Source organism: Suncus etruscus, chromosome 17 (assembly GCF_024139225.1).
Source record: "Suncus etruscus isolate mSunEtr1 chromosome 17, mSunEtr1.pri.cur, whole genome shotgun sequence".
NCBI classification, from domain to species: Eukaryota; Metazoa; Chordata; class Mammalia; order Eulipotyphla; family Soricidae; genus Suncus; species Suncus etruscus.
In genome coordinates, this window is record NC_064864.1 from 5,828,799 (window position 1) to 5,845,655 (window position 16,857).

General features: G+C 44.7%; 1 protein-coding gene and 1 pseudogene across 1 annotated transcript in view; both read left to right on the top strand.

The window, feature by feature from the left end:
* JMJD1C (jumonji domain containing 1C) overlaps nucleotides 1-15,015 on the top strand; it is a 191,779-nt gene extending 176,764 nt beyond the window's left edge. Inside the window, exons 16-26 of the mRNA XM_049790618.1 lie at nucleotides 99-312; nucleotides 817-1,031; nucleotides 2,776-3,048; nucleotides 4,038-4,206; nucleotides 4,822-4,912; nucleotides 5,408-5,538; nucleotides 6,163-6,285; nucleotides 8,598-8,737; nucleotides 11,463-11,639; nucleotides 13,604-13,735; nucleotides 14,118-15,015. Of these exons, the coding sequence (XP_049646575.1) occupies nucleotides 99-312; nucleotides 817-1,031; nucleotides 2,776-3,048; nucleotides 4,038-4,206; nucleotides 4,822-4,912; nucleotides 5,408-5,538; nucleotides 6,163-6,285; nucleotides 8,598-8,737; nucleotides 11,463-11,639; nucleotides 13,604-13,735; nucleotides 14,118-14,207 (1,755 nt within the window). The 3' untranslated portion in view covers nucleotides 14,208-15,015. The remainder of the gene's footprint in view (nucleotides 1-98; nucleotides 313-816; nucleotides 1,032-2,775; nucleotides 3,049-4,037; nucleotides 4,207-4,821; nucleotides 4,913-5,407; nucleotides 5,539-6,162; nucleotides 6,286-8,597; nucleotides 8,738-11,462; nucleotides 11,640-13,603; nucleotides 13,736-14,117) is intronic.
* On the top strand, nucleotides 7,929-8,042 carry LOC125995430 (uncharacterized; annotated as a pseudogene).
* Nucleotides 15,016-16,857: the final 1,842 nt, after the last annotated feature.

Genomic DNA, 16,857 nt, shown 5'->3' on the forward strand with positions numbered 1-16,857 from the left:
AGTTGTGTTTTTGTATTGCTTGGTAAATGTAGTCTCTACTTTTCCTCGGAAGAATCGGAGAGATGGTATTCTTAAATTCAATTGTTCTACCCTTGCAGGTTTTGCAGAATGTTCTTAATCACAGTAATAAAATTTCTCTGTGCATGCCTGAGTCTCAGCAGCAAAATCCACCTCAGAAGTCTGAGAGTAACGGCGGCAGCAGCCCGGCCAGTGACGCCAGCACAGAGAGCAAGCGGACTCCTCCGGAATCTCATTCACCTCTGCACTGGCTAGCAGACCTGGCGGCGCAGAAGGCCAGAGAGGAAAAAAAAGGTGACTGTTAGTAAATTAGGAGGAAATTACCTGGTAATATTATTTACTCCGGATAATTAGTTCACTTTTACTTTTTGATTTTATTTTCTTCCATTTCAGAAGAACGTAGTCTGTCCTCTGGTATGTATTTATGCAAAAAAAAATCAGTACTGCAATTTTTGGTTTTGGTTTTGGGGCCACACCCAGTGGCACTTGTGTTACTCCCGGCTCTGCCCTCAGAAATCACTCTTGGCAGGCTCCGGGGACCGTTGGGGATATTGGGATTGAACCTGGGTCCCTCCCTGGTCAGCCGCATGCAAGGCAAGCGCCCAACAGCTGTGCTATTGCTCTGGCCACTAATGCAATTTTTACTACATACATACATACATACATACATACATACATACATACATACATACATACATACATACATACATACATACATACAGGGAGGGTTCCCTTTTTGTCTGTACATCAGCGCTTTGCTAAACTTCATTACAACTTTTGTAAAACGTTTTCTTTCAGAAAACAAAGAATTTGTCCTTGAAAATCAAATTAAAGAAGAGCGAGAACCAGACAGTCCGGATTCTCCAAGTAGCAGAAATTCACCCACGATGGCCCAGAATAACGAGCAAGGCTCCACGTTGCGTGATTTGCTGACCACGACCGCTGGCAAGCTGCGTGTGGGCTCGACGGATGCCGGCATTGCTTTCGCCCCAGTGTACTCGATGGGACCACCAGTGAGTGTTTGTTTTTCATGTTTCTCAGATGCCACTTCGAGTTTTGTCCGGGACACTGGTGGAGAGGAGGGGTAAAGTGTGGTGACAGCGCCCCCTCTTTCCTGCCCCACATTAAATCAGCTCGAAGATGAATAGCCTGGGTTTCTGAGACTAGAAAAATCTATGTTTCCATATGAGTCTTAAAACTGGCGCAATTTCTTAGTATACAGCAGGAGTAACCCTTGTGGCCCAAAAACAAACAATAAATCTCATGCTGAAATAAACCGAGCATCACCAGGTGTGGACCACCCCCCCCCCCAAAAAAAAAAAACCTTATAAATCAAGTTTTACTTTAATTAGTCATGGTGTATATATGGGCAGAAGGACTCTAGAAATATTTTTATAGTTCTAGACTTGGTCATCCACCTCTGCTCAAGTTTTAAAATACCATAAAAAATACAAATAATATCAGCTGAAGCGATAGCACAGTGTTTGCCTTGCACTTGACCAAGCCAGGACAGACTTGCGTTCGATCCCCAGCAACCCATATGGTCCCCCCTAGCCTACCAGGAGCGATTTCTGAGCACAGAGCCAGGAGTAACCTCTTGGGTACCATAAACCAAAAAATAAAAGTCATGTTTGTAGTTTTTACCGCTTTTTACCTGAACACCAGCAGGCTTGATTCCCACTTTGTATCTTTCTGTATCCATGTCTCCAGGCATGGTTATATATTCTTTTGGGGTACAAGGGTGGGATGAGGTTGAGGGCGTGAGGGCTCTAGTCAACTTGTTCAGGGCTTACTCCTCCTAGTCTTTGTTCAGGGATCACCCCGGCAAGCTCGGGACCATATGGGGTCCTGGGCCTCAGACCCGGGTCAGCCATGTGCAAGGCAAGAAGTTTCCTACCCGGTCTGCTATCTATCCAGCCCCCTATTACATATTCTTAAATTGAGTATACTGTGGGGCCAGAGAGATAGCATGGAGGTAGGGCATTTGCCTTGCATGCAGAAGGATAGTGGCTCGAATCCCAGCATCCCATAGGGTCCCCCGAGCCTGCTGGAGGCAATTTTTGAGCGTAGAGCAAGGAGTAGCCCAAGTGCTGCCTGGTGTGACCCAAAAATCAAAAATAATAACAATCACCGTATTTGCCGGCATATAAGACGACCCCTAATTTTGCAGTTAAAACATAGGTTTAGGCCTCTATTCGCTCTATCAGACAGGATGTTCCCGTGCTGCAATTGTATGTACCACAGTGAGCCAATCCCAACAAGCAAAGGTTCAAAGGTTATACTGTCCGAGAGGCGGTCCGAGCAGCCTGGCAGCGATTGGTGCAGAACATTGTCTCATTTGCATGCATCAAAAGCCTGCTTGGATTGGCTGAGTCAGAGAGGCGGTCCGAGCAGCCTGTCAGTGATTGGTGCAGAACAGTGTCTAATTTGCATACATCAAAAGCCTGCTTGGATTGGCTGAGGGTCCGAGCAGCCTGGCAGTGATTGGTGCAGGATCGAGTTGGAAAATTCGTTTTGTGGCAGTATTCAGACGATTTTTGTTTAGTGGCATATTGAAACATTTTTCGGGATATATTCGGCGTATAAGACAACCCCTGATTTTTCGGTTGACTTTTTTTTGTTTCAAAAGTCTTATACGCCGGAAAATACGGTAACTATATTGTTTATGTTAACTATTTCCTCATTATATTGACAATAAATCAAAATGAATGTTTAGAAGTGTATACATTTCATCTTACATTTTTCCCCCTGAAACAGAGTGGTAAAAGTGGAAGAACTATGCCCAATATTCTTGATGATATTATTGCTTCAGTTGTTGAAAACAAAATTCCACCAAATAAAGTTGCTAAGATGAATTCAAAGTCGGAGAAAGAGGAGCCAACGGAAAGAAAACCCGTCGTGGATGAAAACCATAAATTGCACAGCGACATACCACACTCTTGGGTCTGTGAGGACCACATTCTGTGGCTCAAGGATCATAAGAACAGCAATAATTGGAAGCTTTTCAGAGAGTGCTGGAAACACGGACAGGTGAGTGTTTAGGCTGATTGAGTTCACTTACAGTGGAGCTGAAGTTCACAAGTGATGGATAATATAGGTTCTATATTTAGGGACAGGTATAAAGGGAACTTTACACTTTTGTTGTTGTTGTTGTTTTTGGATCACACCCGGCAGCGGTATGCTCAGAAATCGCTCCTGGCAGGCTCCGGGGACCATATGGGATGCCGGGATTTGAACCACCAACCTTCTGCATGAAAGGCAAACATCTTACCTTCGTGCTATCTTTCCGGCCCCCCAACTTAACACATTTGAGGTAGACAGGATATCAGAAACATCAGGAGGTTCCCAGAATGATTATTCTGGATTCCTGGTTTTTTTGTTGTTGTTGTTTTTTTCTTCGTTTTGGATACTCAGAGGTTACTTCTTATAGCCTGCATTCAGATCAGAAATCCATCCTGCCGGGCCGGGCCGTGGCACTAAAGGTAAGGTGCCTGCCTTGCCTGCGCTAGCCTTGGACGGACCGTGGTTCGATCCCCCGGTGTCCCATATGGTCCCCCAAGCCAGGAGCAACTTCTGAGCGCATAGTCAGGAGTAACCCCTGAGAGTTACCGGGTGTGGCCCAAAAAATCAAAAAAAAAAAAAATCCATCCTGCCTTGGAGGACCATATGGGACGCCGGGGAATCCAACCAGGTCCATCCTGGGTCAGCCACATGCCAGGCAAACGCCCTACCACTGCACTACCACTCCAACCCGTACATTTGTATTTTTAATCCTATTAAACTGATGCCTGTTGGCATGTTACTACATCCGGAATGTGACCCAAAAGCATAGAGGCAGAGCTATACATTTATACTTCTGTTGTAATAAACAGCTTCTGGTATGACTTTCTCATTGCTCTTAGGAACTATTTTTAATAACCTTTTCTCAAAATTTGTCATTAGTTCTAAAAAATGTTTTGCTGCTCGCACATATAAAATAAAATATCTGAAATAAATCCTTTCACTTATTTATTTACAAGCCTGCAGTGGTTTCAGGCTTGCATAAGAAAATGAACAGCAACTTGTGGAAGGCGGAATCGATAAGTCTTGATTTTGGCGACAACCAAGCTGATCTTCTCAACTGTAAGGACAGCATCGTTTCCAACGGCAGTGCCAAGGAGTTCTGGGATGGCTTTGAAGAAGTTTCAAGTACGTTCTACTTGGGTCTGTTTTCTTGTTTCACCCCCCAAGTGCTAAGTAGCAGTTGCGATTGAAGAGATTTTTTAATCTTTGAACCTTCAATATTTTGTTGTCTTTTAAAAAGAAATACTTGGGGACCGGAGCAATAGCACAGTGGTAAGGGATTTGCCTCACATGTAGCCCAACGGGATGGACCCTGTTTTTTGAATCCCATCATCCCATTTGGTCCCCAGAGTGCTGCTGGGTGTGATCCAAAAAAAAGGAAAAAAGATGGGTCTCTATTCCTGGCTCCACTCTAATTTATTTGAGCCATAAGAAGCATTTATACTGTTTATCATATGAGTTATTTTGGGCCACCTTCTAAAAACTCCCTTGTATCTAAAGCGTCTTGAAAAGTTAAAGAGAATTCTCAAAAGATTTAGGTTTTTGTTTTTGGTGTTATTTCTTAGTATTACAGATATGTAGTACAATTATGCCATATATATGATCATAAAATTATATAAAAAGGTTGAATGAAATTCTAGCATTCGCTTAGTACCTGTTGTCCAAAATTGTTTTATTTTTTCCGATATAAAAATTAAAGGGGCAATTAAGTTTTTTAGTAATTCACTGCACTCTTTATAGAACGGCAAAAAATGAAAACTGGAGAAACAGTTGTTTTAAAATTGAAAGATTGTCCTTCTGGAGAAGACTTCAAGACTATGATGCCAGCAAGGTATGCCTTTTGAAACTTTATACATAGCTTTTTGAGGTGGAGATGAAATTACCCTAGAAGTAGAATTATTTAACAGTAGTTATTCCCGTAAAGCATTGTCTTCCACAGTTAAAAGTAAGGAACAAAAAGTGCCCACCGCTAAAACCTTTGTGATTTTAGCCAGGGAAAATCTTAAGCGTTTCTGTCCATTAGAAATGGAAGGGAAGAAGTGAACACTTCTGTCAAAGGGCTTGAGGTCTTGTTTGACCCCCTCCCTCCCTCCCTCCTTTTATAATTTTTCCATGGTTGCAAAAATGGAATTGTAAGTGGTCGTTATCCTAGTGTAAATGCATTCCTTTGAACTTGGATTGAAGTTTATCAGGGAGAGAATCACCTGTAAAAGTCTTTAAGAAAGGTTAACTCATGTTTTGGAAAACTTGAAGATCATATATATAAAAATCATGGTTTAGAAACGTAAATCTTGATTCAAGAGAATGCACTCTTGTTGTTCTTCAGATACGATGATCTCTTAAAAAGTTTGCCGCTGCCAGAATATTGTAATCCAGAAGGAAAGTTCAATTTGGCCTCCCACTTGCCAGGATTTTTTGTGCGCCCTGATCTCGGACCCAGGTTGTGCAGTGCTTACGGTTAGTATATGCTTGTGCTTCTTTCGACGTGGAATCTTAACTGCCTTCTGTCCAGAGATAAATTGTCTAATAGATTGTAGGTCCTGCTAATCCATTGAAATGTTTCTCAATATTATCATTAAGTTAGGCTCGGCTGTCTTCTGTTTGGAGGTCAGGACACCATTCAGAGTCTGTAATCAAGCTCCAGGCCGTGTACAAGCTGTTGTGGACTCCACAACTTAAGCCATGGCCCCTTCTCCATAAACGTTGCATTAGGAGTTGCAGTACCTGCTAGTTCCTTATAAATCACTCGTGTTTTCCAATTTGACTTGGTTCCTTTCAGGGGCAGGAGGCTAGACCTCTTGGTGCTCAGGGCTTATTCCTGGGCCTCTTCTCAGGGGACCACTCAGGTACCAAACCAGGTCAACCGTATGCAAGGCCACTGTCTTACCCAATTTTGTAGCCTTCTGGCCCATAATTTAAGTGGTTTTTAAGTGGATAGCATAGTCTGTGCATTTTGGTGGGCAGATTTCGGAAAACATTAAAACTCGGGTTAGAATTTAATTTGTCATAGAGATAGCTTGTGTAAGGAATATTTAGGATATATAAAATGTTCCTCCAAGTAAATATTTGTTTCTTATACAGGTGTAGTTGCTGCCAAAGATCATGACATAGGAACAACAAATCTCCACGTTGAAGTTTCCGATGTTGTAAATATTCTAGTTTATGTTGGCATAGCAAAAGGAAATGGCATTCTCTCAAAAGCAGGTACGTAATTTAAGAGATAGTAAATAGTCTTTGAATTATCAGCTGATCAATAAATTACTGACTTACTAGTATGGGTTAACACTGCAGTTGATAAAGGGGTATTCTGTTTTCATTAGTCTTTTTTCTTTTAGTCTTTTGTTTGTTTGTTTGTTTTTTGTTTTTGGACCACACCCAGCGGTGCTCAGGGGGTTACTCCTGGCTGTCTGCTTAGAAATAGCTCCTGGTATGCATGAGGGACCATATGGGACGGCCAAGATTCGAACCAATCACCTTAGGTCCTGGGTCAGCTGCTTGCAAGGCAAACGCAGTTGTGCTATCTCTCTGGCCCCCAGTCTTTTATTTTTAAAGCAGTTTATCAGTTGATTGGTTTTTGGGGCCACACCCCATGATGCTCAAGGGTCAACGATAAGGGATGCCAGGAATCAAACGGGTCTATCCCAGGTCTGCTGAATGCAAGGCAAATGCCTTACCTGTGCTATCTCTCTGGCCCCTGATTTCATTATTTTTTTATTTTATTATTTTTGAAGTTTTGATTATATTTCATGCTAACTTTCAAAAATCTCGGACATTATCTGACACCTTACAAAAACATTGAGTGTTCAATTTGAGAAATTGTCAAAATTTAGAAAATATTTGATGTATTCTTGGTAGAAGACCATAATTGTGTGTGGGTTTTATTGGGGGGGGGGTCATACCAGATGTTGCTTTGTGCTTACTCCTGGCTCTACTATCTTCCTGGCCCTGAGGCTGTAAACGTTTTTTCTCCTATAATATGAGATCTTCAAAACATTCACTGTTGTCAAGACTGGAGCAATGTTACAGTTTGGGCCACAGTATCAAGTGGCCAGCCCAGGTTTGCTTGGCTGCATTGACTGACACCAAAATTAATGTAAGCCCTGAGCGCCACTGCAGTAGCCCCAAACCCAAAGTTAACAATTCACTGTTGTGAAGTTAGAAGTTAGATAAAGACTTTTCTGTACTACATTCAAAAATTGGCCATCTGGGGGTCAGAGAGATAGCACAACAGATAGGGTGCGCCTTGCACATGGCTGGCCCAAATTTCGTCCCTGGCATTCATTATGGTCTCTTGAGCACAGAGCCTGGAGTAACTCGAGCACCGCCGGGTATGGCCCAGAAACCAAGAAAGAAAGAAAATCAAAGGCCACGTTTTAAATGAAAATCTTTTTATGATGTCCCTAATATACGGGACCGAATGGTACCGCCAGGCAGTGACGTAAGAGCCAAAGCCACCCAGCAGAAGTGATCCACAGAGCTGACGTGGTGGGGTGCTTTGAAGGGGTCCTTGGGAGAGGGTGGTCAGCTCTGCTTACGCTGTGGGGTTGTATGTATGTGGAAACAGTTGTAATATTAAGTCACGGCCTCAATTAAAAAATAGTTTTAACGAAAAGCTTTCTACCCCTTCGTACACATATGGAACAGTAAATTCAGTTTGTTAAGAGGTCAGGAAAATGGTCTGTCGTTGCCTTGAATGGCAACCTGAAACATTTGCGCTTGCTTAGAGGTCAGCTCGGACAAGTAGAAATCCCCTAAGAATTAATCGGAATTTTTTTCTTCCGTTAGTCATAATAATGAGCGCTCACTTTGACTGAATCGATTCAGGTATTAACGATTATGGTCTTTTTGTGCTCGCTTCAGCAGCACATATACTGAAATTGGAACGATGCAGAGAAGATTGGCATGGCCCATGGCCCCTGCGTAGGGATGACACGCAAATTCATGAAGCGTTCCATGTTTTTGATCATATCAATCGATGCAGAGAAGGCATTTGATGAAAGATTATGATCTTTGCCTCCCTTACTAGCTAGTGGCACAGTTCCGTTAATTAAGTGATTGTGAAAGTCCTCGGTACATCAGAAAGCATTTTAGGAAAAGCACAGGTCACTTTTGACAAACCTCATTTAGACGGGATGAAAGTTTGAGTAGAAGCTCTTGGGGGGCCCGGAGAGATAGCACAGCGGCGTTTGCCTTGCAAGCAGCCGATCCAGGACCAAAGGTGGTTGGTTCGAATCCTGGTGTCCCATATGGTCCCCCGTGCCTGCCAGGAGCTATTTCTGAGCAGACAGCCAGGAGCACCGCCAGGTGTGGCCCAAAAACCAAAAAAGAAGAAGAAGAAGAAGAAGCTCTTGGGATTAATTTGAATATCCTCTTACTTGAGGTTGGTAGAAAACCAATGAACCTAAGTACTGATGTTGTCAGGCATGTTGCTGCACTGATCATTTGGAGGAGGCTTGAACTCGGCCTTGGTTGGGTCTGCTAGACTCAGGGACTCATTTCAAAGGACTCTGTTGCAGGAATCCTGAAGAAATTTGAAGAAGAAGATTTAGATGATGTTTTCAGGAAGCGATTGAAGGACTCGAGTGAAGTGCCTGGTGCTCTCTGGCATATTTTTGCTGGGAAAGACATCGACAAGATCAGAGAATTCCTTCAAAAGGTATTTGAGCTTGCAGACGGTCTTTCTCTTCCCCTTGAGCAAAGGTCGTCGGATAGATTTGGCTAATCGTGTTCAGCATGAAACCCCATGATCACAGAAGCCATAATATGAGCAGGGATTTTGGGATCAAGAGGGCACTGATGCCCTGTGGTTCTGAGGGCTGTTCCCAGCACCGTGCTCTGTCGTCACATTCTTGAGTGCAGGGCTCCCTGCTTGAGTCTGTCTCTACACTCAGGGATTATTCTTGCTCGTGCACTGGGGGACCATATGGGATGCTGGGGATCAAGACTTAAATCACTCGAATGCCAGGCAAGCAGCCCTGCCCACTATCTCTTCAGCCCCAGGATCTGCCTTTTTAAAGTAACTTGGCATTTAGCATTGTAAGGTAATGAAGTATTTTTTGTATCAAGGAAGGAAGATACCGTTATTGAAGTAAATGAATAAGTTCTATATTTTATTTTATTTTATTTATTATTTTTTTTGTTTTGTTTTGTTTTTGCTTGTTTGTTTTTTTGTTTTTGGGCCACACCCGTTGGTGCTCAGGAGTTACTCCTGGCTGTCTGCTCAGAAATAGCTCCTGGCAGGCACGGGGGACCCTATGGGACACTGGGATTCGAACCAACCACCTTTGGTCCTGAATCGGCTGCTTGCAAGGCAAACGCCGCTGTGCTATCTCTCCGGGCCCAAGTTCTATATTTTCTAAGTCACAGTGTAGGTTTGTACGAAGTTTTGCTTATAAATCTAACCCCACCCACCCCCCCACCCCCCCACAAAAAGTCTTTTCACTTGTTATGGGACCTGGCACAGTAAGTAAAGTCCCTGCCTCGCAAGTGTCAGGCTACACATTAGCCCGTGCGCCTATATGCCCTGAACCTAGTTTGGGCCTGGCAGCCAAGCCGACTGATTCCTGGTCTGCATGTGGCTTTCACTGCAAGTAGTTTTCGGCAATATTACAGGCAGGTCTGCACGAACACTACCCCAAAAAACAGTGCTGCCCTTGACCAGCACCATAGCCGAAAAGAGATGTTCTGAGGAGCGAGGTGAGGGCTGGATGGGAGTCCATGGCTTGCACTTCTGGTGCCCAGGTCAAGCGTCGCATTCCAGTTTCCTGCCACTGCGAGTAGGCAAGCCCACTGCAGCTGGGCCTAAGCCTGGAGCTATTGCGGGTTGGCCCAGTGAGACTCCTTATGTCCCTGTCGTCACCTCGATGAAAAATAAAAATATGGGGGCCGGGCGGTGGCGCTGGAGGTAAGGTGCCTGCCTTGCCTGCGCTAGCCTAGGACGGACCGCGGTTCGATCCCCCGGCGTCCCATATGGTCCCCCAAGAAGCCAGGAGCAACTTCTGAGCGCATAGCCAGGAGTAACCCCTGAGCGTCACAGGGTGTGGCCCAAAAACCAAAAAAAAAAAAAGAAAAAAAAAAAGAAAAATAAAAATATGTCAAGCCGCTGTCAATTCAAAAACACTTTTAATTTGTTGGTATTATTGACTTCTGCCCTGAGCTGCTATTCTCATAATCTCACTCATTTTAATAGTCATACCTTGGGGCCGGGCGGTGGCGCTGGAGGTAAGGTGCCTGCCTTGCCTGCGCTAGCCTAGGATGGACCGCGGTTCGATCCCCCGGCGTCCCATATGGTCCCCCAAGAAGCCAGGAGCAACTTCTGAGCGCATAGCCAGGAGTAACCCCTGAGCGTCACAGGGTGTGGCCCAAAAACCAAAAACCAAAAACCAAAAAAAAAAATAGTCATACCTTGTAGTTGGATTGGGGGGGGGGGTTGGGTCACACCCGGCAGCACTCAGGGGCTACTCCTGGCTCTACACTCAAAAATCGCCCCCGGCAGGCTCGGAGGACCATATGGGATACCGGGGTTCGAACCCCCGTCTGCATGCAAGGCAAACGCCTTACCTCATGCCATCTCTCCGGCCCCTAGTTGGATATTTTAAATGAAAGTATATCAACCTGGAATGATGAGTTCAAGCCCTTTTTTTTTTTGTTTTTTTTTGTTTTTGGGCCACACCCGGCGATGCTCAGGGGTTACTCCTGGCTGTCTGCTCAGAAATAGCTCCTGGCAGGCACGGGGGACCATATGGGACACCGGGATTCGAACCAACCACCTTGGGTCCTGGATTGGCTGCTTGCAAGGCAAACGCCGCTGTGCTATCTCTCTGGGCCCCAAGCCCTTTTCTTGCCTGTTGTACTTTATCTCTATAGTCAAGACTGCTATTTTTTTTTTTTTTTTTTTTTTTGGTTTTTGGGCCACACCCATTTGACGCTCAGGGGTTACTCCTGGCTATGCGCTCAGAAATCGCCCCTGGCTTGGGGGGACCATATGGGACGCCGGGGGATCGAACCGCGGTCCTTCCTTGGCTAGCGCTTGCAAGGCAGACACCTTACCTCCAGCGCCACCTACCCGGCCCCAAGACTGCTATTTTTTAAAGACTGGAAACTCAGCTGAAAATAATTTCAGGGCTGGAAGGTGGCGCCAGAGGTAAGGCGTCTTCCTTGCAAGCACTAGCCTAGGACAGACTGCAGTTTGATCCCCCGGCGTCCCATTTGGTTTCCCCAAGCCAGCGGCGATTTCTGAGCGCATAGCCAGGAGTAACCCCTGAATGTCAAACGGGTGTGCCACCCCCCCAAAAAAAAACAAAACAAAACAAAAAAAAAAGAAAATACTTAATTTCCTTCTATTTAAATTGGTGAATGTGTATTTTTTTAAATTCACACAGGTTTCAAAAGAGCAAGGTCTTGAAGTTCTCCCGGAGCATGATCCCATACGTGACCAGAGTTGGTACGTGAACCGAAAGCTTCGCCAGAGGCTGCTTGAGGAATATGGAGTCAAAACCTGGACTCTTATCCAGTTCCTCGGTGATGCCATCGTCCTGCCGGCAGGAGCGCTTCATCAGGTATAGACTGACGGATTTCCAGTGTGTTTACAGAAAGGAAGTGTTTTGGTTTTTGCTCTTAGCTTTTCTTTCTATAAATCAGCTCAGTGACTTGGTGGTAGTTAAGAAAGTAGAAAGGAACCGGTGTTTGGCAGCGAAGTCAGTCTTCAGCCCGGGACTAAGAACCTTGGTCTCGTTTCCTTTTGTGGCCGCACCCATCCATGCCAGGGCTTACTCCTGGCTCTTTGCCCACTCTTGGTGGGCTTGGGAGACTATGTAGGGTGTCGAGGACCAAACCTGGGCTGGCTACATGCAAGAAAATGGTCCTACAGCCTCAGGAGTTAAATTTTTGTTTTTGCTTAAGAGAATAAATCAAAAATTTGAATTTAAGGTACAGCAGTACAATTTTATGCAGAACGTTTTTTACAAGTAACCTCTTAAAAAATAAATATTGGGGGCCAGAGAGATAGCATGAAGGTAGAGCATTTGCCTTGCATGCAGAAGGAAGGTGGTTCGAATCCTGGCATCCTATATGGTCCCCGAGCCTGCCAGGAACAATTTCTAGATTTGTAGAGCCAGGAGTAACCCCTGAGCACTGCTGGGTGTGACCCAGAAACCAAAAGAAAAAAAAAAGTAGAGCTGCTTAATAGAGATCTGCTTTGAGAACCTAAAGCACAAATCCATTTGAATCCGAGTTCTCATTTTATATTATTTGTGATTTATTGGGCTAAAATATAATTTGAGGTTTCTTGTAGGGGGAAGATACTATACAGTCAGTCCTCAGTAGTTGACTTAGAAAAACGAGGTGGGGCTGGAGAGAGTCTCCAATGGGTTGGAGACATACATACTTGACCTAGGTTGATCCCTAGCACTACGATACAGCCCCTCCAGTGCAATCAGGACTAAACCCTGAGCACCCCGGGCACTCTCCAAAAAGCCAGGGTGGAAGACTATCGAGACAGAAAAGATAGGAACTAGTTTCATTCAGGACCCAAAAAACCCAAAGCAGCACCTGCCTTAGAAACACTTCAATAGGGGCCAGGCGGTGGCCTAGAGGTAAGGTGCCTGCCTTGCCTGCGCTAGCCTTGGTCGGACCGCGGTTTGATCCCCCGGCGTCCCATATGGTCCCCCAAGCCAGGAGTGACTTCTGAGCGCATAGCCAGGAGTAATCCCTGAGTGTTACCGGGTGTGGCCCAAAAACCAAAAAAAACCCCAAAAACTTCAATAGTCTCCAGCGTGCACTGGCCAAATGCAGGTGACTCTTGGTTGGAAATAGTACTGCGAATTCTTTATTCTTTGTAAATAGCAATGATTCTTTAATAATTAAAAATTCTGATTAATTTGCCCAACATTGATTTTTTTTGTAGCAATTTGCATAAAGGTCCATTGTATTTGCTAATCTTTTATCTAGGAGTCCTTCCTCTTCCTCTTTAAGGCTTTGCTTACATGTTACCTTGGTGAATGAAGTTTCAAGCAGCTACCCACCATGCTCTCGCTCTGGCCCCATGGAGGGTATTTTATTTATTAGGTCAACTTTTAAAGACAAAAATAAGGTCGGGGCCAGAGAGATAGCACAGCGGCGTTTGCCTTGCAAGCAGCCGATCCAGGATCTAAGGTGATTGGTTCAAATCCTGGCGTCCTATATGGCCCCCATGCCTGCCAGGAGCGATTTCTGAGCGTAGAGCCAGGAGGAACCCCTGAGCGCTGTCAGGTGTGACCCAAAAACAAAATGAAAATCTGATTTTGAGTGCACTGGTCCAGAACATCTCCCATGACAAAATGAATCCTTGAATCTGTTTTTCAGTCTCAGAAAAAATTTCTTGGAGCAGTTTGTTTCATTAAAATACTTGATTTACAAAGTCACCCTACGTGAAGATTTTCAGGGATTCAAATTTCTGTTTGAAATACACTTGCCTTTTGGGGGAAATAAAGGTCCGATAGAAACATCGCTTGCATTTATTACATTCAACTTTTTTTGGGCATAGGTACAGAATTTTCATAGCTGCATTCAGGTAACGGAAGACTTCGTGTCTCCAGAACATCTTGTGCAGTCGTTTCATCTAACGCAGGAATTGAGGCTTCTAAAGGAAGAAATCAATTATGATGACAAACTGCAGGTAAGAGCCGAATTTCCTGCCTGTCTTCTTTTTCACAGTCATTCTTATTCAGAAATGGGAGACATGCACAGCCATGTTTTAGGAGATGGACGCTGATAAAATATATATTTGACTCTCACTCCAGGGGGGTGGGGTCACTGCTACTGGTAGCAGGCCAGAGTGGAGAAGTGTCAGTGTGTTGCCAGGGTTCAAGCCCCGGTGTCCCACCTGTTCCAGCCCTTGGAGACCCATCACACCTGATGGTGCTTGGAAGTTGCTTCCGGCGGGGCAAGTAGCCCGGTCCGGGGCTCCCTCCTGCAGAGCACTTTGAGCTCTCTCTGCCTTTCCTCCCTTGAAATGTTTTGGCCTCGAGTGATGAGACAAACTCTGACGTCTCTTCCAGGTTAAAAACATCTTGTATCATGCGGTCAAGGAAATGGTCAGAGCTCTGAAGGTCCATGAAGAGGAACTCGAGGACATGGAAGACAACTAGGTGCGGTCCGGTTCAAGTTCCCGAACTTGAATTCGCCTCGGAATGACATGTGTGCGCGAGGACTTCAGCCGAACTCCTAAAACCACCGGTGCCAAGCAACTCAGCTCTCTGTAGTAATGGCTCGTCGTGACACCGCAGCAGTATAGCATATGACACAGTTCCTGTGATTTCCACGTCAGCTCTTCAAACAGGCTAAAATCGAAAAGCAGCTCCCGGGCTGTTTTGTATTATAGTGTGTATGATATTTGTGAAAATGCCAGATTTAAAATGATGTATTTATTTTTAGAAAAAGACAAAAATCTATGCTATATTGTTGATCACGTGTAAATGGGACCTGTACAGTTTACTAAGAATAACCGATATTTTTCACTACATTGAGACAGTAACTGTGAGACTAGGACACAAACACCAGCCATCGCCTGCATTGGGGAAATCGCTGAATCGCACAGCTTCATGTCATAATGAGGAGATTACTGCCAAATAACTGTAAAATTTGTAAAATACAAAGTATATAAGTAGATACTAAATACAGACACTTCAATATTTTGTTGAAGCTATTGACTGTACAATTAAACATTTTCGAAAGGTGTAATTTATTTAAAAATTGTCTCATTTTCGTAAAATTTATGTGAACTTTTAAAGCTAAATATTAATATGCTATGTAAATATATACATATATACATTTAATGATGTATTTTTTTAAAAACATTGGCTTGCTTTATTTGTTAAAGTGCAAGTGTTACATATGGCTTTGTACATTAAAGTTGAAAGGGGTTTTACATTTTCCATTAAAAGGACTTTATCAAAAGCTGCCTTGGTCGAGAGTGTATGTATACCCTGGAGCAGAGGTCCTCGTGTTTTGGGGGGGCCTAGTACCCCAACCCCCTTTGGAAGGCTTGAGACGCACCCTGCGGCACTAGGTTCTTTCTGGCTCTTCACTCAGAAGACTGTGGGGGGACTGTGGGATGCCGGGAATCTAACTGGGTGAGCCATGCATGTCCAAGGCAAATGCCCTTGCTCCCTCCGGCCCCCTACTACGCTCTTTTTAAGAAAAAAAATGCACTGAGCAGCCCTCCCCCCTGGAAATCTGAAAGAGAATGCAGGAAGCACACCCTTTCCACACTCAGCCTCCTCCTCAAGGTGTATTGACATACTCAGGAAACATTACAAAAGGCTGCTCACTGTCATGGAGACTGCTGGAGCTTTCTTGAAATAATGGCCTTCTGGAACAGGAATTTCCATCCTGTTCTGTGTTCTTGGTTTCCTCACTCTGAGCATCACAAGTATAAATAAATCAGTGGAAGATCCCCCATCATTGGTTACTATTGTTTTGGGGCCACACCCAGCGACGCTTAGTGGCTTTTCCTTTTCTTGGCTCTTGACTTGGTAGTCACTCTAGGTGGTGATGTCTGTCAGCGATCAAACCCAGGCTGGTACCTCCTGTGCTTCTGTCCAGCCCAACATTCCTTAAGCCGAAGGAAAATCTCAGTTTTAAAACACAGAGGCACCTCTTTATTTTTAAGTAGCTGTCAATATGGGGGGGGGGGGGTTGGTGTTATCAAGTGGCAGGCAAGAGTGAAAATAGTGGACAGGTGCTGAATAGTAGAAAAGCCATGCTCCTGGACCTAGGTTAGGTAAATTGTTTTTTCTGGATCTTGGTGTTTGGGTTTGGGGCCACAGCTGGCGGTGTTCAGGGGTTACTCCTGCCTCTGCACTCAGGATCACTCTGGATGGGGGTGGGGATCTGGACCATATGTGGTACAAAGCATCGAACCTGGGTGGACAGTAGGCAAGACAAATGTCCTGGCTGCTGCTCTCTCTCCAGCCTCTTAATTTGGAGTCTTGGTTTTAATAGCTGAAGGTGTCGTTTGCTGTCTAGGTGGTCTTCAAGAGCTGGATGTGACTGCAGTACATTGGCCTCCACTGACCTCGGGGCAGCCTTTTCTTCTGAAGGGGAAGGACCTGGAGCACCTGCTCTGCATGTAGGGGGTCGTAGGAGATCTTGATTCAGTTCTTAGCATTGCATAGTGCCCAAAGAAACAACAACAACAAAAAAAAACTGGACGTTGAGCTCCATATGATCTAGTAATACCACTCGTAGGGATATACCCCAGAACACAAACAATTCAAAAATGCCCTCTGCACTTAGTTCATTGCAGCACTATTTATGATAGCTAAAATCTGGAACCAGTCCAGATGCCCAACAACAGGTGGGCAGGAAACAGTGGCTGAGGAAACTGGCACACCCCATGGAATGCTATACAGCTATTAGACACAATGGAATACTACGCAGCTGTTAGAAATCGCCTGTACTAGGGTGGACTAGAAACTATTAGCTGAGTGAAATAAGTCAGAGGGATGGAGAATAGCCTCACTCACCTGTGGGACTTAAGAAAAACAAAACAGTATAGTAACACCCAGAGACTAACAGAGATGAGAGCTGGAAGGACCGGCCCACAATACCACTTCCCAGCCCACAATACCACTTCCCGGAGTGGTGAGTTCAGCTGGAGAAATGACTACTGACAGCTGTCATGACAGTAGTGGTGAGTGAGTGAACAAAACAATGCCTGCAGGGGCTGGGGGAGGAGGGAGATGAGGCCATTGGTGGCGGGAAAGTTACACCGGTGAAGAGAGTGGCCATTTTATG